The 19,714-nt window shown below is 40.3% G+C and overlaps 2 protein-coding genes across 6 annotated transcripts in view; one reads left to right on the top strand and one right to left on the bottom strand.

The window, feature by feature from the left end:
* Positions 1-19,714, top strand: part of LOC109431043 (serum response factor homolog A) — a 783,489-nt gene that overhangs the window by 400,265 nt on the left and 363,510 nt on the right. The window lies entirely within an intron of this gene.
* Positions 4,380-19,714, bottom strand: part of LOC115262774 (muscarinic acetylcholine receptor DM1-like) — a 77,471-nt gene continuing 62,136 nt past the window's right edge. For both annotated transcript variants that reach the window (XM_062842443.1, XM_062842444.1), the window contains exon 4: positions 4,380-19,670. In XM_062842443.1, the coding sequence (XP_062698427.1) occupies positions 18,866-19,670 (805 nt within the window). In that variant the 3' untranslated portion in view covers positions 4,380-18,865. The remainder of the gene's footprint in view (positions 19,671-19,714) is intronic.

The following is a 19,714-nucleotide window of genomic DNA, read 5'->3' as shown; positions in this document are numbered from 1 at the left end:
AGAAGGTATTGCTTCAGAGAGGGGCTAGTGCACATCGCACCCACAAGGTTAGCTGCGTAGCCTGCAGCAACGAACATCGATGACTCGCTTTGGAGAGTCTATCACGGTAGCATGCTGGCGCTTAGCCAGTTTCCCGAGTGGTCCTCGCCACTCCCTTTGTCCTCGGAAGGCGGGCAGGGTCAACCCCGCCCGCGCCCTACTGCTGAGCGGACATCAAGAACTGATGCCCACGTGCAACCCGATCTGACCTGCCCGTAAGGAAGGGTATCACTACCCTTCAGGCCCTATCAGATGCACCCGTAGGTTGCAGACAGCAGGATCTCACCTACCCCGACCCTTGCCGGGGACCCCTTTCCAACCGCGGGCTCGGATCCAACCCAGTAGACCGACGCCACGACAGCACCACTACCGGGACTTCCTCTCCGCGGCCACTTAATCGCTGTAAGGGCACCGGTATGACCTACGAAGCCGACTCCGAACCCCTGGACCACCTCTTGTACTGCATCTGGACTAGCCATTCTCCGAGTCCACGCGCCACCTCCTCTGTAGCTCCCAGACGATGTGGGTAATAGCCGTTGAAACGGCGTTCCAGCCAAACTCATCCCTACACATCCTCTGGACCAAGACCAAGCAGGGGAGTCTGGGATTGTGTGACTAGCCATGTATTAGGTACGGGAAAATATGTTACGAGCCTCGAGGAGTAAAAAGTCGGTAAAAAAAGGCTACGTCATTCATGAATGCCCCCTTACCGAATTTAGAAAAAAAAACATTTCTTACCGCCTATTCTGTGCATGGGCCTGCTGTACACTCTCTTTTTTTATCTGTATTAACGAGATTTTTAAGCCCTAGGCTAGTTCATCTCGGGACCCACGCTTTACTTCCCTTCGGAAGGAAGAACTCACATTTGTGTGTGTGTGTGTGTGTGTGTGTGTGTGTGTGTGTGTGTGTGTGTGTGTGTGTGTGTGTGTGTGTGTGTGTGTGTGTGTGTGTGTGTGTGTGTGTGTGTGTGTGTGTGTGTGTGTGTGTGTGTGTGTGTGTGTGTGTGTGTGTGTGTGTGTGTGTGTGTGTGTGTGTGTGTGTGTGTGTGTCGGAAGTGAGATTCGATCTCAGGTCCTCGGTAATCAAGTGTTCTAACCATCACACCAGGTCCGCTACACAATACACTCTCTAAAATAAACTAAATCCCATTTGAAACTGCTTCGGAAAGCACTGAAACCCTCTGTTTTCAAGTACATACATACATGGTTTCTGATACCCCTGAGAACACCCTGGAACGGCTCTGAAACACCACCAAACGCATCTGAAAGGGCTAATAACACCCTAAAACTAACTCAAAACTCCTCTAAATCCACCATGGAGTGCCCTTAAAACGCTCCTAAAAGTCTTCTAAGCTATGAACTGTTAGTGGCTATGCAGTCTTTATTCTTCAGTTTCGCTGGTACTATTCTGCAAAATAATTGTGTTTGAATAAAAAAAAACCTGTCCGCGTTGAAAGAGAAAGCCTAAGAAAGCTAAATAAACTGGTTTCTGTACAAACATTCGTCACGAGATAACAACCATCGTATTGTTTTCCAAAGGTCTCCAAGGAATTAAGCTAACCCAGCTACAAAAACCATCATGTAGATCATTCCTTTCCGGGAGGTCCCTGCAGCCAAAGGCCATATATCAAACTCCATGAATTTACGGCACAAAGCCACTGTAAGTTATTTCAAGCATTTTGTTAACATTGAAATGTGCTCTTTCAAGCATTTGTTACAGAGTTTCTCCTGGGATTTACAGATATTTATTTTGTGATTTCTGCTGAAGATTCTTCCTATTTTTCTGAAGGAGTTACTTAAAGGATTGATCCTGAGAATCCTACTGGAATTATTCTAAATATTCAATCCGAAATTTTCTTTTCAAGAACTTCTTATGGGATTCCTTCAGATATTTATTCTGGGATTTCTAAAAAAAAGTATCTTTTGAAATTACTCAAAGAAAATTAATGTTCTCCAAGTCTTTGCTACAGGTATTCCTTTTAAATCCTTTTGAAAGTTTTTTTTTTCAATTCCAGTAATCCTTCCAAAATTTCTTCTGGGGTTGCTCCAGAAGTTTCTCCTTAGATTCCTTATAGAGTTCATTCTGGGATCACACAAGAGGTGTTTTTTTTTCTTAAAATTTTTCTTCAAATAATACAGAAATTAGCTTCTACTGGTATTACAATTAGAAGCATGAAAAACATTCTGGAGTTTGAACACGAATGCCAACTTATTTGGTAAAGTGTCTTTAATAAAATATAATAATAATAATAATTCTGGAGTTGTTCCTTAAGGATTATTTGAAAAAAAAACAGAAGGAATAGCAGAAATATCAATCTACTGGAGGAATTTCAGTAGCAATTCAAGAAGATATCTAAAAAAACATCTAAGAAACCTTCTTGGAATGACCTTTTTGATGACTCACAGAAGAAATATCTGGAGTAATCTCACAAAAAATACCCGCAGAAATTTCAAAAGTAATTGTCGAAAAATAAAAGGAACAATCTAAAAAAAATCCTTCTGGAATCTCAGAACGACCTTCAAGAGAAATCACAGAAGAATTTCACAAGGAATCACTGACAAATGTCCCAGCCGAATCTATCAAAATAACTCCATGGCAAATGTCAGATAGACCTAGCATTGGGCAAATCTAGCTGAGACATCGATTTTTGTGAATCGATTCGAATCGGATCAGCAGAATCGATTCACCGATTTGATCGAATGCTTTGAATCGATGTTTTCACATCGATTCGATATTATAAAATATTACAAAACTTTAAAATGATTGGTGCAGGTACTTCAAGTTCATGGTATGTTCTACTTTTCTGAATAAATTCAATATCAAAGTTTAAAATTGCACATCGAACATTTCGCGACTCTGATTCGTTGAGACAGTGCCGGTGCATTCTTAAAAAAAATGAAATTAATATTTTTGCATCGAAAGAAAAATCCAAATATTTTCTGGGATTCTGGTCTTAGCGTTGGGCAATTTTGAAAAGATGTTCGCAAAATCGATGTTTTTGTTCCGATTAATCGTTTCTTTAATCGATATTGAAGCCCCAAGAAATTGACTGAATCGATTTTTTACATTCGATTTTTCTTTCGTTTTAAAAATATTAAATCACTTTTTTTTTCAGAATTCTTCTTTTTTTCAGAATTCTTCTCAGGATTTCAGATGAATTTCTTTTAAAAATGTGGAGAATCCCTCTCAGGATTCTGGGGCAATCTCGTCCAGGGTATTAACGGAATGTTTTTTAATACAGCAGGAGAATTTCTCTCAGGATTTTAGAAGAATCCCTCTCAGGATTCTGGAAGAATCCACCAGGGAGTTCTGAGGTATTCGCCTAAGCATTCTGGAAGAATCCCGAGGAAAAACTTCTCTCAGGATTCTGAGGCAATCCGTCACAGGATTCAGAGAGAACTCATCTCGGGAACCTGAGAAAATCCCTCAGGATTCTAGAAGAATTCCTTTTAAAGATTCTGAGAGAATCCATCTCAGAAAACAGGAGTAATCTCTTCTAGGATTCTAGGGAAATCTTAAATAGAATTCAGGGAGATTTCCTTATTGGAATTGTCTTTCTCCTTTTTCTAGAATAAGGTCTCTGAGGATGCTGGTGTGATAATTTCCAGCATTTTGAAGGAATTTTTCACAGAATTTTAGAGGAATCCTCACAGTTATGGTAGAGGCCCTTTAATAATTCTGGAAGATTTTTTCTCAGCAGTATTATATGGGAATACCTATCAGAGTTCTAGGGAATCTCTGGATTCTAAGAGAATTAATTTCTTTTTGGATTTTGAGGTTTTTCCTACCACGGCTCCCTACCAAGAGTGAAATCCCTTTCAGGATTCTAAGAAATTTCTGGTTGATCTGGGTTTATTCCTCTAAGGATTCTGGGTGAATATTTCTTAGGATTCTGGGGAAAATCCATACAGGATAATAGTGGTATCCTTTTCAGGATTCTGCATAAGATCCTTTTTAGGATTCTGGGCGAATATCACTAAGTAAGTATTCTGCGGGTACTCTTCCAAAGGTTATCTGAAAATTCAGCTTTCTGGGGTAATCCCCGTCAGGATTCTGAGGAATGTTTCTCAAAATTTTGGGGAATTTATCTCATGATTCTGGAGAAATCCTTGAGATTCTTGGGCTATATTTTTCAAGATTCTAGAGCACTTTCTTTCAGAATTATTGATTACACCGTTCAACACTAAATTTTGTTATGCGATGAGATAAAAAATAACAGAGGTTTGGGACCCTAGAATTGCCATGGTAAAAAATATTTTGAAAAATATTGGACCGGGCCTTCACAGTTTAAAACCGAAGTTTGTATGGAGAGCTTGGGGTGTTCAATTGATATGTGCATTAGAACGCGCTGTGCATTTCTTTAGGCGTTAGACAATAACGAAACTAACTCAAATACTGCATTTAGGCGTTTGCAGGACACGTTCTAATGCACATATCAATTGAACGCCCCAAGTTCTCCATACAAACTTCGGTTTTAAACTGTGAAGGCCCGGTCCAATAGTTTTCGAAAATTCTTTCACTATGACGCTTCTAGGGTCCCAAGCCCCTGTTATTTTTTTCTCATCCCATAACACAAAATTTTGTGAAATTTTGTCGAGCAGTGTTATTGAAGAATCTCTCATGAGTTTCTGGACAGAATTCTCTGGAGAAATTTTATTTTGGAGAATCCCTCGCAAAGATTGTGTGATTCCTCTTAGGATTCGGAAGAAATCCTTCTCAGCATTCTGCAAGAATCCCAGTAGAATTCTGTTTTCTGTATTCTGGAGCAGTTTCTCCCAGAAATCCCTTTCAGGATTTCGGGAGAGTCCCTCTTATTGATCAGGGAAATTCCCTGACTAGATTATGGGTGGATTCTTTTGAGATTCTGGTGTAATAATTAAAAGTGTTCTGGAGGAATTACTCTCAGAGTTCTGGGACAATCCCTTTCAGGAGTTGATTGATCGATTTGTCTTTATTAAAGAGACTTTCATCCCTTGGCCTATTGAGGAGTTTAAAAGAGTCCTTTCAAAGATTCTGGGGGAATGTCTTTCAGGAATCTTCGGTAAATTTTCTATTTTATGTGGGAATACCTCTCAGAATTCCAGAGAATCTTTCAAATGATGCTGGGGAAATCCATTCTAGAAGTTCTCGTAATTCCTTCCAGGAAGAACCCTCATCGGATTTTCGAAAAAAAAAACCTTCTTAGAATTCTAGATATATTTCTCTTAAGAATCTTGAAGAATCATATGGTCCTCTCAAGATTCTGATGGAATCACTCGTAGAATAATGAATATTCGGGATTCTGGCAGGATTATAATCAGCATTTCAAAGGATTCTACACAGGATTTTAGGGGAATGCAGGGAGAATACTTAAAAGGATTCTGGAGGAATTCTTCTCAGGATTCCGGCGGAATCTTATTTCCTAAAATTCTGTGAGATTATATCTCAGGTTTCTTTAGCAATCTGGGATTCTGAAGTAATCCTTCTTAGGGGTCTAAACTCCCCATTTCAGAACTCTGGGGCCGCTCTTGGAATTCCTCTCCGGATTCTGGGAGAATTCATTTTAGAAGTCTAGAGCATTTTGAAGGAATCCCAAGGGGAAGCTTCTCTTAGGATTCAATCTATCAATTGATTCTGGGAGAATTCCTCTTGGGACTCTGAAATAATCGGTCTCCTGAAATCTTGGAAGAACTCAGAGAGAATTCCTACCAAGATACCGAAAGAGTCTTGCTATCTTTTCTGAATAATGTCGCTCAGGATTCTAGTGTAATAATTTTCAGTATTCTGAAGAAATCTCTCTCATAATTCTAGAGGAACTCCTTTCAGAACTTTGGAGGAGTATCTTTAAAGATTCTGGGAGAATTTCTCTCAGTACTATATGGGCATACTTCTCAGAGTTCTGGAGAATATCAGGTAGGATTTTTCTTTCGATTAAAAAATATTAAATTTCATTTTTTTAGAATGCACTGGCACTATCTCAACAAATCAGAGTCGCGAAATGTTCGATTAGCAATCTCAAACATTGATATTGAATTTATTTAGAAAAGTTAAACATACCATGAACTACATAACATGTACTTCAACATGCAGCAATCATTTTAAAGTTTTGTAATATTTTATAATATCGAATCGATGTGAAAACATCGATTCAAAGCATTCGATTAAATCGGTGAATCGATTCTGCTGATCCGATTCGAATCGATTCACAAAAATCGATGTTTCAGCTAGATTTGCCCCATGCTATTCTAGAGTTGTTCCTTAAGGATTATTTGAAAAAAAAAGGAACAAAAAACACCAAACGAATCTACTGGAGGAATTTCAGTAGCAATTCAAGAAAAGATTAAAAAAAAAAACATCTGAGAAACCTTCTTGGAAGGACCTTTTCGATGACTCACAGAAGAAATATCTGGAGTAATCTCACAAAAAAATGTCCGCAGAAATTTCATACATAATTGCCAAAAAATAAAAGGAACAATCCAAAAAAAAATCCTTCGGGAATCTCAGAACGACCTTCAAGAGAAATCACAGAAGAATTTCACAAGAAATCCCTGACAAATTTCCCAGAAGAATCTATCGAAAGAACTCCATGACAACTGACTTAGACCTTCTGGTGGAATCCCAGAAAATATTTGGAAGATTTGATTTTTGTAAAGCTGAGCCATTGGTTGGTGATGTCTGAAGTTTGGCATTGATATTCACAGCAATACACAAGAGCGCTGCATAGCATGAATAAGTGAGACGTGGTAGTTTCCATCATAGTTTTTCAGAAAATCAAAGACGGAATAGTCGGGCACAAACAAAATTAAAAATTTGAAACATTTGTGACGCGTGACAAGTACAGGGGATAGACAAAACGATCGGGTCAGGCAAAATTATCACTCTTGAAAAAATGATCGACTAGTTGAAACTATTCGAAAAGTGCATCAAAAATTCTCAAAGTTTTACTTCAGTTGATCAACAATGATGCTGTACCGACTTTTCGAACCCTCCAAGCAGAATACCCTCTTCGAATGAGTGTAATCAGTGTCGTACCTTTTAATGCCGCCCTGATTGCTTATCCTTTGACAGATACGCGTACTTCGACTATCACTGGATAACTGACACTGAGGAAGATTACAAGTGGTAGTCGAAATACGCGTATCTGTCAAAGGGTTAGAAATTAGGGCGGAATTAAAAGGTACGAAACTGATTACACTCATTCGAACAACAATGATGGTTATAATTTGGGAAAGACCGGTCTGAATGAAGTTAGAAAGATTCTAGAAAAAAGGCATAATTATCCGATAGCCAAATTTAAATTGTTTTAACTCCGCTTAAAATGTGCATTTTGGTTCATTTTATCCGGAGTTATACAATTCAAAGTTGGCTATCGCATAACTATGCCTTTTTCTAGATTTTTTTCTAACTTCTGACTTAAGAATATCCCGATTTCTTAAAATTGAGAATTTTGATACAGTTTTCGAAAAGCTAGTTAATCATTTTTTCAAAAGTGAACATTTTGCCTCTCCCGATCATTTTTTCAATCCCAATTCAATATCTTTCAGTTTGAACAAGTTGGATTTCGGTAAATCTAACAAAAAATAAAATGGACGTTGAAAGGCTTCAGTATTAGTTGTGTAGCTACTCAAATCGCTTTTTTCAACGTTGATTGAATGCATTATTCGATATACACTGTTGATAAATCGAAACAACGAAATTCTAAAACAAACAAAGCAAAGTAATGAACAAGCACACAACAACAAAATTCACACTGAAAAAAGAACCAAGAAAGAGCTACAGCAAAGTTGACAGATGGAAGGCGATTGAATTCATGAGTACGATACGAAGTAATGTGTTTAGGCCGTAAAACAACCAATCGCCTTTTTGTTAGATGAGTTCAGTATAGCAACAATGAAATGAATCGAAAACCTTAAAAGCATAGTTTACGGAAAACAGTCTGAGACTAGACAAAATAGTCAACCATACGAAATTCCTACAACGGTTTCTCGGTCAATCGATCGCTACCTACCCAGTTAGTATCTCTATGGTTAGTCTACTAGTACAGGTATTCTCTCCGGAACGGGGAGCAATTTTTCTTGTCAGGGATTAAATTTCAGTTTGCTCTATGATTTGCTTTCTAATATTTACCTACACTGATAAATGATATATAACTATACTTTCTAGGAGGAGTACAACTATGCAGCGCTACGCACTGCTGCACACTCACGTTTGCTTAGCCTAATTTGCGCATTTTGTTCTGTTTTCTATGCTTCTCTTTTGCTTCTTCAATAAGACTAGAAATTATCGTTAATCTCACTTTTGAGTTTCACATTGTTTTTTTTTTGTTTTATTTTTAGTTTTGATCTATTTTTATTCATTGGCGGTAGAATTCATTTGCTTGCTCGAATTTAAGTACTTGGGTGTTGCATACCCATGTATTACCGGGTAGCAAAACTAATCAAAACATGTTTGGGACACTGAAGCTCTCAATTATAGTTTCAATAGAATTGGATCCAGATTACAAGTTCCCAGTAACTTTCGCAGGAAGGAACGTGACAAGCGTTTTCTACTCGTCTAACAATAATTTCAATAGTGGGATGGCCGTACAAGAGCGCCACTGCAAGTGTTGGGCAAACCCCACGGGTCTGAGTCTAACAAGGACAAATAAATTCCGCACAGAATAGTAGAGTTTCTGCGAACATGGTCGCCGGTCGGTACCCAAGAAGTCACAAACAACGGAACCGGGATCTTAATATAATCAACCCGGGCGAGCCCTTTCTGTTCGTCGACTATGTGCGGGATGACTACAAGTTCCAAGAAACGACGAAATGCCTGTCATGTGCTCCGAAGGATGAATGCGTTGCTGCAGATTAGTTTAAAGTTCAGACACGTGTCCGGAATCAATAAAATGTGAGGCTATCCTCCCGGCCCGGTCAGCCGCCGGCAGCCGGCGACGGACGGTAAAGAAGTTAATATTTTACGAAGCAATTATAACTTTGGTGTGAACTAACCGCTCAGAACGAAATAAAAACTTATCTCCCCCCGTCTGCCAAATTTCCATCGGATCTCCCTGATCCGTCGTAAATGGCAGTCATTAATCTTAATTAACCACGTGACGGAAGTAAATCTCATTCGGTGCGACTCTCTGGACACGGTGGCGTAGCGGATAAGCCGGGAGGAACACACAAGAATGGGCGAAAGCCACCCCATTGGCCGCCATCCGCCGTCCTCCTTGTGACCAGTAATGGTCAACTCCGCAGTATTGTCTACCATTGCCAGTCAGCAGCGCACCGGTGGTAGTGACAGGCCGGCCGGATGGAATAAAGTAAACCACACGTGGAGCAATTCTTTGGCATCCGCTGCACAGCTCTGACAACGAAGAATCGTGGGCAGGAAAGAAAATCTCCCGGGAATGTGTAGTAATTTAATTAAAAAAGTAAATTCCTCTTGCATTGAAACTCTGGGTGAGCATGGCAGAATGGAAGACTGACATTTTACCTCCAATTCAGTGATCGACACTTTTATATATGCTCAAAAATGATTGGAAAATTGAAACTTATGATTGAATTTCACAACTTCTCAGTCCTTTGTTGATAGATCTGAAAAATCAAAAAAGAGTGCAATCTCTATTTAGTGAAAAATATGCAGGAACTAGGTCAATACTTAGTTTTGAAGTACTTGGTGCAGAGACGAATGCCCTAGAGGTAAAGTCTCTCTAAACAAATCTCCTTTAGGGATTTCTCCTATAGTTCTTTCCGGGCTTCCCCGTGAGATTCCATCAGGGTTCTTTTTGATATTTTTTCGGGAATTTATTACAAGTTTGTCGTAATTTATCCCAGGAGATATTTCGAGGGAAACTTCTCGAAAAATCCTGGTCAAAACTCCGGGCGTAACAGTTACAGCAATCCCAGAATGTGAATCCCTGGACGTTTTCCGGTAGGGATATCAAGAATCGTTTTGGTAGTAATTCTAAAAAAACTTCAACAAAAATCTCAAGTGATTCACAGCAAGAAATCCCGCAAGCAATTACCAGGAAATTCTGGGAATCCCTCTTTAAAAGCATGGGAACCCTGCATGAAAATTATCAGCAATAACTCTTTCATAAATCCCAGAAGATACTCCTGGAGAATCTCCGGAAGAAACTCTGAGAGAAAATTCAATATAGACCCTGAAAATCTCTGAGTACCATCCCGAGAGTAAGAACGGAAAGAATCTCTTTGCAGAGATCCTTCCTAGAAGCCATTCTAAGTAGTATCTCTGAAGGAGTTTCAGAAAGTATTCCTGTAGTGGAATTTTTGGATGAATTTTTACTACCTGATTCAACCACGTCCACTTAAAATTTGCAGCACCTTATCAAAACCTGTAACTTGCAGAAACGCCTCTTTTGTTTCTCTAGTATGGTTGTCCAGATTTCTTTTGGGTTTTTTTTTTGCTTTCAGAATAATCAATAATCATTCAGAGGAATCTGCAGCTTCTTCGCAAAAACACAAGCTTCCAAATTCATAACTGTGAATTAGGGCAGCTGACAGAGGTCACTAATTAAGCTACATTAGAATTCAACCATTTTTATTGTGCGACAGCACAATCCGTGCGATCATAGAGGTACCGTTATGAAGTTTTTTTTTTCAAGAAAATCACCTCGAGTGCCTTTACGGTTTTAGTTCTACACCTCATCTCACGTTTGATTCCCAGCCCCGGCACTTGCAATTTTTCGTCAGTTGCTTTTCCCCCGAGAGCAACTGACACTGACCCTCTTCTGAACCCCATGGCTCAAACGGACCCGGATACCTGGACATCGACGAACTGCTACTCATAATCCCGAGCAGAAGGGAATTACAACAGCATAATAAAATATGTTATTTCGGCAAAACAACTGAGTAGCAGAGAGAGTTATTTTCATGTTATTAACATAACGTATCATATTATAAACTTGTCTGTCATAAGCGGCAAAATAACAAAAATCATAACAAAAAAATGTTCCTGGAAGACCAGTTAAATAACACGTTTTGTTAGTTTTAATAACAACTTAATAATAGCGAATTATCAAAATATTTCAATAACAAATTTTGAAATAAGTAAGCTATTGATACCAATCAGAAAACAAAATTAGTTATTGTATCAAAATCTAAGTGGCCTTGCTGCAGTAAAAGCAATAGTCTAGAAATAATCAAGTTTTCTTCTGTTTCTTGGTGACAGGCTACTTTTTTGACATTTTTGTCAAAATATGTAGTTCATCTTGGAATTCCACCAGCTGATCCAATACGTAAAATGGCTAACATTCTAGCTCTAGCACTTTCTGTACACGTGCTCGTACCCAACTGAAACTGGAGAAACAAATATACTTATCAAAGTGCTTATAAAACAAAAGGCTGATCAGTTGGCTCTGTCACAGTTGGAATGTAATGTCAAAAATAAGAGGAAGAAGAACTAATGAGGAAATAATTTTTTCTCTTCGGTTCCTCACAGAATACTGTGGACAACGTTATTCTCGAATGGTGTAGTTTTGATTACAAAGCTGGTTGCTGTGCTATTAATGTTCAAATATTTGTACAGTTTCAACAACACAAAAATAACTGAACTTGTCCCACAGCAAAACATGTTATTGACATGTAATTCAAGGAAGATATACCAATAGCACGATCATTACAAAATGAGATTGTCCAACAAAATATGTTATGGAATGGTTATACCTAAATAAGTTAATAATAACAAATTAAGATATAAAAACAGGTTTTATGATTCCGTTGTTATTATTTTGATATTCTCCTCTGCTCGGGATGGACCCCCAATCGGACTGGAAAGGACCAACGGCCATCCATCATCATCCTTGTGCTCATCATTCTACTAGGTATAAAGTAAAAAAAGTGAAAGCAGCAAAAAGGCAACCAGTTCGATAAAGTAGAATAGAATCTAGGCGCTGTACAAAATGTAAGTGCAGCTGTCAATTGAAATTGCTCAAGTAGTGCCCCAGTGGACAATAGAGCTGTAAATTAGGTTAAGTGATTAAGAATAAAAAAAAACCTCATCTCAGGATATATCTTTGATTTCTTCCTGATGCACCTTCTTGATTTCGTTTGACAACTAACCCTGGAGTATCAGTCGGTTCCGGGTCATTTGGCCGAACGCCATTTAGCCGAATGCCATTTGGCCGAACGCCATTTGACCGAAAGGTCGTTTGGCCAAATGTCATTTGGCGAATGCCGTTTGGTCGAAAATGAATGATGAACTTAAGTGACCATGTCACTGCTCCCCGCCTCAGTATAACTCGAAAGAACAGCCAATGATTCAAAGAAGGAAAAATCCTTGATAAAATATTGGCGATTTCAACGCCATCTAATCCCTGAATAACAACACAAGAAAGAATAGCCTATGATTAAAAAAGGAAATATTTCGGATGATCGTCAATGTGATTTGGAATGTCGAAAACTTCCTCTGAACTCTATTGATCATGATTCGACCAAACAACATTCGGCCAAATGGCCGGATACCCTATCAGTCATTTTTTATGTACACTGCAAATTTTGTTTGCTGGTATTCAGCCAACTTTGCTGATTTTTTTTTGTGCTGATTGCTTTCAGCAATACAAATTTACTGAAAATCAGCAATTATTTTTCTTATCTTGCCGAACCATCCAGCAGTTTTGACAATTGATCAGCAACGTTGTGCTGAAACTTAGCAAAAATATTGCTGAAAATCAGCAATTTGTTTTGCTGATTTCTTTTTGTGCTGGAAGCATTCCAAAAAATTTGGTTGGTAGTTTCTCCAACAATTTTCTTGGCGTCAACCACTGATTCCTACTGGAGTTCCTCCAAGGATTTCACTTGAAATCCCTCCATGGATTTCGGTGTCCGGCTATTTGTCCGAATGCCGTTTGGCCGAATTATGATCAAAAGTTTTCAACATTCTAACTACTAATATGATATCCAGTAATATTCCTCTTTTAATCAGAGGCTATTCTTTCTAATTTTGACATTCAGGGATTAGTTGGCATTGAAACTGCATATATTTTATCAAAGCTTTTTTCTTTCTTTGAACCATAGGGTGCTCTTTCGAGTTATACTGATGCGGGGAACTGTGGCATGGTCACTTAAGTTCATCATTCATTTTTCGGACAAATGACCCTTTTAGCCAAATGGCGTTCGGCAAAACGGCATTCGACCAAATGGCATTCGGCCAAATGACCCGGAATCATAGATTTCTTCAGGTGTATCTCCAGGAATTTCTCCTTGAGCTCATCCTCAGGTTTCTCCTTAAATTACCCAACGGATTCTCTTCGGTGTTTCTGCAGAGGTACCTCCAGCTGCAGGTCTCCCCAAAAGTTTATCCAAGGATTTTTCTTTAAGTTCCTCAAGAGTATTATTGTCAAGTTCTTCCTTATATTTCACTTTAAATTTCGGCGATGATTTCTCCTGGAATTCTTCCTGTGAATTCTCCGGAAGCTTCTCAAATGTTCCCATAGTTCTCCTACAAATTTATTCTAGAGTACTTGTAAGCATTGTTGACAGAGGATTTTCGCAGAAGTTATTCTAGGAATTTCTTCTAAATCAAGGGAATTTCTTCTAGAGTTTTCCCACCGATTCCTTCGAGTATTAAAGTTCCTCGTGGTATTCCCCCTGAACTTCTCAAAAATGCCACTATAGATTGATTTTGGAATTTCTCCGGAGATGGTCCAAGTTTTCATTCAGGGATTTATACTGGAGCTCCGCAAGGTATTCATTCGAGAGTTTTTCCAAGGTTTTCTGCCAATCAATGATTGCAAGGAATTACTTCATTTATCACTGCTGGCATACGCGCAATCGGAATTTTCGATCTTTGAATATGAGTAGGTGGTTTTAACAATTTCACGCTGTTAATGAAAGAGCTAGAATATGGTTTTCGTGGTAATAAATGTAGAACAAGCACTAGTCTACAAGTTTGCCGAACATCGCATTCTATAATTCGGCTTCTGAAGTGAGTTATAGACAAACTTAGTTTGCGCGAGTTTGACCTGCCTGCCTCCTCCCTGATCCTAACAGAGCAGGCAAGATCCAAGGATCAGCGGATCCAGACACAGCGTGAAAACTTGGAGAAGGAGATGGAAGAACACCGACGCCTGCTGCAGTTGAGAAATTTTGCAAATAAAACAATACTAGCGCGAATGAAGGAATGGAACGAACAGCTTCAATGAACAATCAGCAGCGACGAGAGTCAACAATGTGCGGAATTGGAAGCAGCAGGTGATCGGCGAGAAGAAAACTTTTTTTTTTTATTTCTGTGTATTTTAACTAAAGCTAATTCTACACTTTTGAGAGAAGAAAACCCTCGGCATCTCATAACCAGAGGTGACAACAGCTGGCGTATCTGCGTTTAATATGCAGTTATGTTTCGACGACTGCGCTGCCAAATAATGTGTGTTTGGATCAACTACGCGAAGTGTTCAAGGCATGAAAGGGATCGTTTCTACCATAAGTTAGGAGCAATACCTAGAGGTTTGGTAAGCTGGGTTTCTGAGATTTTTCGGAGAGACAAACCTGGCCTAACTAACCATTCCGGGGTTAGTGATAAGTTGAGGAATGATGAACAGCGGACAGTTTCCTCAACAACTGGGGTCTTAAAATGCGGTGAACGCTGGTAGAAATCCTGGATTTACGTTTGGACAAAATTGCGCCTCAGGGCTTCCAATGTTCTACTGTCCAGGTGGGCAGCTGCAAGATCTCAGGACAGCAGCGCTTAGAATATCGGACACTATAAAAGTGGTGGTTTGTGATGGTTTATCTTTGTATAGTTATGAACTTCGTGTCGACAATTGGGACCAACCGCCTCGGACGTCACAGTCATGAAGGACACTAAGCACTTACGAGTCAGCAAGAGTGACCGTGTCAAGGTCAAAATATTCATCATTACTCATTCTGTATCCGAATCATTCCGTTTCCGCCAAAGAAAGAGTTGAAAGAAAGCGATTCCGTCTGTGGTGCTGCTCTTGGCGTGTAACGGAACAGGCCTTAACCTTCTTCGTGCATTAACTGACGCCAGTGTTTGGAATTTTATCGTAAGTCACTGAGTGGTCTACACTCAGCTTGTGGTACACTCGACGAATGTAACAATTCGTGAAAAGACGTGATCGGAAACGCTTCCCGTAATGTTACTCATTCTCTTGCCCGGTTTGATACGATAGTGCAGTCCAAAGGGAGGATGCTCGGGAGGATGCTTTATGCCAGAATAGTGTCAAAACTCTTGATTTTCATGGCATAGGTTGCGACATGACAATTAAATCATATAGTATGTTACGTTTTTAGAGCGAAAATGCGGTTAGTGATAAAAAATAAGTATTTAATACTTCATATTCATAGTTGTTGCAAGCAGGGCGCAAAATTTTCGAGCAGACGAGCTGAAGTTCACCGTGCGGCAATTTTCATTCACTTGCCTGCATATTCATATTCAGCTGCTCGATACTCGTTTGTCATCTGAATGAAAGTCAATGAATATTTGTAAACATCTTACAAAGTGTTAAATTGCTGATAAAATATTAACGTTTCGATTACATTTAACGATGCTTTACACAGACCTTTTACCATTTGATTGTTGTGGAGTATTTTTGGAAGGAATCGTAGCCATAAATGTAGGTAATTATGGAGATGTTTCTCGATCGGCTTCATATTCAATGACTACGAATTGACTGACTGTGTGAAGAGGGAGAGCGAAAATGAATTTGTTTGTTTTGAATATTCAGTGCAGAATCATTCAAATTCGTGCTGTTTTCAGTCAATGACTATGAACATTTTGCACCCTGGTTGCAAGGCAACGATGAGAGAGCATCAGAAATTGTTACACTTTGGGATGCCCACTCCTCGCCGCAGCTTTTGTATATCGGGGCATCTTCTTTGTATTCCTTTGTGAACCATGCAACTTGACGAAAGAACACAGCCGCGCGTGGTAGTTAAAGAAGAACCAACAGAAGGGAACAAAAACTGCCGAGTGGTTCATTTATCACTTTGGCTTCCAAACACTGGGCTGACGTAGAGCACACTCACCGTGTCTATATGGGTCATAATGACCCCAATGCACGACTAGGGCTAAAGTTAAAGATTGCGCCGTCTTCAAAGGATAGAGTACTGAGAGTCTTTGAAGAACGGAACAGGACCACCTCTTGTGCCGTACGTGTCAACAACGCCATCATCAGAGAACAAGATAAAAAAAGAAAAATGTGGCAATACCGAGCAATAACCGAGAGTTGAAATCTTATCAGTTTAAGTCGGATAATATTCTTGATAACAACAATACATATTAACATCGAATCAGACACCTGGGAAAATCAGAATTGTCTGGGATTCCGCCGCGTCTTGCTAACCCCTGGACTATTTAGTATATATCTTTTATAACGGTGTTCTGTAGCTTTCAGTAGCAGTTTGAAGAAATGTTAAGCAGGCGATCACAAGAAGCGTATAGTCCGCATTTCCTGTATCGTGAAATATTTGTTTTTTTTTATCGGTATTAACGAGATTTTTAGCCCTAGGCTAGTTCATCTCGGGACCCACGTTTTACTTTCCTTCCGAAGGAAGAACTCACATTTTTTGAGTTTATTGGGAGTGGGATTCGATCCCAGGTCCTCGGCGTGATAGTCAAGTGTTCTAACCATCACACCAGGTCCGCTCCACTCGTGAAATATTTGCGATGGGCATTGGAAGCTGTGAAACCAAATATTCTCCGTGCCTAGCGAAATATGTAAAAAACTTAACAAAAAGGGAAATTTCCTCAGCCATCTCAGGCGATGATGAAGAAACGGCAACGAAGCAGGGTATGAGGGTAGTGAAACGAGTTGAAGAAGCAACGCAGCAACAACCAGAGGTGATCAACATTGACAGAGAGTGCGAGGTGGAGAGACTGTTTACTCTCTCGTGGCTGCCTGATGAAGGCCTCTTCACGTTTTCGTCGATTTGAGGAAGTTGCTCCTACGAAGCGAAATATTCTACGATATATGATAAACATATAACATATTCGTCGTTGAGCTTTAACATTGTAATTGAATCACTGCAGTTACAAACAATTTCTTGCATTTAGAGTGGTAGAGATCCTGAACAAGACGAAAGATAACAGAATGGGTGTCTACGTAAGCCCCTGAAATTGGAAAAGGTGCATACACTGATATCGAATCTCGTTGGTTCCGAGAGCCGAGTTTTCTACACCTTCCGGAGCTGAATTGCCGAAAAGTTCACCATTGATGCTATTTGTAACGAACGCAGAGGTGCTACCATATCTTTCTGCTCAAGGTTAGGAATGGTGGCTCCATAGAGGATGTACACTGGTGGGAAAACTTCTACAGGTTTGGTTTGTGAAAATAGGTTACAACATCCCATACATTACATCGTTTAAAACGACCTAAAAAACTAATCCTTACCCAGATTAAACAAACAAACAGTTAGTGTTTGTTCAGTGAAACGCAGAGGACTCAACGACTTTCATTAAAGCGAGTATTTGCTTATTTCACCTCCTAAAATTTACTTGCATTAGAACACAGTCGGTGTCGATAATCAGTTAGTTAAGAATGGGGGCCTCAATGTCGTATACAGGGGTTAAATTTAATTGATGTTTGGGCTCAAACTGATCAAACGTGCTTTTTCGCTAGAATAAGCATTTTTTAGACATATTATAAGTATCGTGCTGTGAATACTTCCACGGCACGATCCGACTAATCCCAAGTAATATCTGTTGATGCCTAGTGTAAGCACAGCTATTCAGGCAATGACGGAGTAGAAACTGCAGGTAGTAATTCATACTAATGCTAGGTATGGACCTCGAACGAAATCACTCAGGTAGTTTCCGTTCAGTGCATTATTTTTCTTAACCGGAACTAACACTTTCATTATTATATTCAAGTCAGATATAGCGTGAAAATAAAAATAAAAACATTGCTCAAAGTCTACAAATAATGTCCCAGATAGTGTTGGTAACGTGCTTGAAATGTGCGGTGACTGTTCTTGTAGACCCAAAGCAACCTTTTCTTGTCATTTACTAGTAAATTAAGAAAAGTGATTCCACACGATACCGTAGTGTAAGACTGGCTATCCAATCCTTCACGTTAAACTATGATGCTGCTGGAATACGGCAAAAGAGCGCCCATTCTTTCGAAATATAATGGCATTACACGGAAAAGGAAGGACACTCCGCGCAAACTCGGTCGGGGTCAAATCCATCCCGTTAATTAGGATTAATGGGTCCCTTGGCTGGCAGACACCCAATGTAAGGATCTCTAGTTTGTGGTGCTTGAATTTTAGGTCCGTTTCATTGCACATGTTAGATTGGCCACAATTTCCACACAATCACTCAACAACCAACACGCGGTGTTGGTGATGCTTCGAAAGGCTGCCATTTTGACGTGTCAATTAGCGTCTCACTGTCAGTCAGCAGTGTGAGAATTGCACCGACGATGGATCAAATTGGCTCACCGAGTGCCATTCATATTTTCCATTCAATATGTATCAATCATCGACAGTTGGCTTTCAGCAACGGGTTCTATTTTGCGCGGAACGTGCGTGCCACCAGTCAGTAGAGTGTGAAGAAGAATGAGTCGGTAATCCGTGAACAATTAGTGAATGGATATGAGGGTATCACTATCGCTTGAACGGAACTTCCCGCAGTGGGGTTGAATGGGGAATTTTCAAATATTCATTGACGTACAGGGCCACCGTATAATTGATGGATTGAACTGATTATCCCATATATGAGATTCATCCTGATACGAGCAAGCAAACTCCTCTACTACCAGCTGCTTTTCAGCATCATCTGATTCATCGGTCTTAGATGACACCGAAAGAACGAACCAACTTTCAATTCATTTTCATTGGCAAACCTAGGATTACAAAAAACCCTCCCCTTTCTTCGCTACTTAAGCCTAATTGTAAACCCCCCTGGTCATGGCCTCTCGGTTCCGGGTGTGCCACTTGCACGTCAGTATCCGCACGTACGTCCGCCGAAACGAAGCATTGCACAGCGCGTAACACACCGGATTGATGGTCGAGTTGATGTAGCACAGGGCGTAGAAAAAGTCCCACAATTCCTGCGGTATACACCTGGTGCAGGCCGTCAGCGGTTTCAGCAGCACCAGGATGTTGTACGGAGTCCACGTGATGATGAAACTCAACAGAATGGCCGACAGCGTCTTGGCGGCCTTCGTCTCCTGGCGCTTCTCCTGAGATTTCTTCTTCTTTTTGACCTGCCGTGCCGTTTGCAGCATGTTCGCTTGGTGGATCTGCTGCTGCTTGGACAGCGGCTTCGGAATGATTTTGGTCGTCAACGGCAGTCGGATGTCCGTCGTGGCTGTAGATTGTCTCCGCCCCACCGGGATGATGTAGTCCGAGTCCCGGGAGGGTAGCGGCCGCCTCGGTGGAACCGTCATCGACATGGGCACGTCGTCCTGGATCATCTTGATCGAAGGTGCCCGCTCGTCACCGGATCCACCCTCCGGCGGCAAGCGTATCAGTATCGTATATACAGAGTCCTGGCTAACCGAGCGAGAACCCAGCCGGTTGCTGTTCGGTAGTGAGCGTGAATCTCTTGGTCCGTGCATGTCCTGTAGGTGGGCCATCGGGGGCAACGTTGGTCGCATCGGCGTCGGCGAAATGTCCGGTATCATGCTGACCACGTTGCCCCGGCCCGTGGTCCCGTAGGGATCGCGGATGACGTTCAACGATGTACATCTGTATGATTCAGGGTGTGGAGAGAAATGGATTAGTAATGTTCA

Source organism: Aedes albopictus, chromosome 3, assembly GCF_035046485.1.
Source record: "Aedes albopictus strain Foshan chromosome 3, AalbF5, whole genome shotgun sequence".
NCBI classification, from domain to species: domain Eukaryota; kingdom Metazoa; phylum Arthropoda; class Insecta; order Diptera; family Culicidae; genus Aedes; species Aedes albopictus.
The sequence above is the reverse complement of the archived record's forward strand: the minus strand, read 5'-3'. Positions and strand labels throughout refer to the sequence as shown.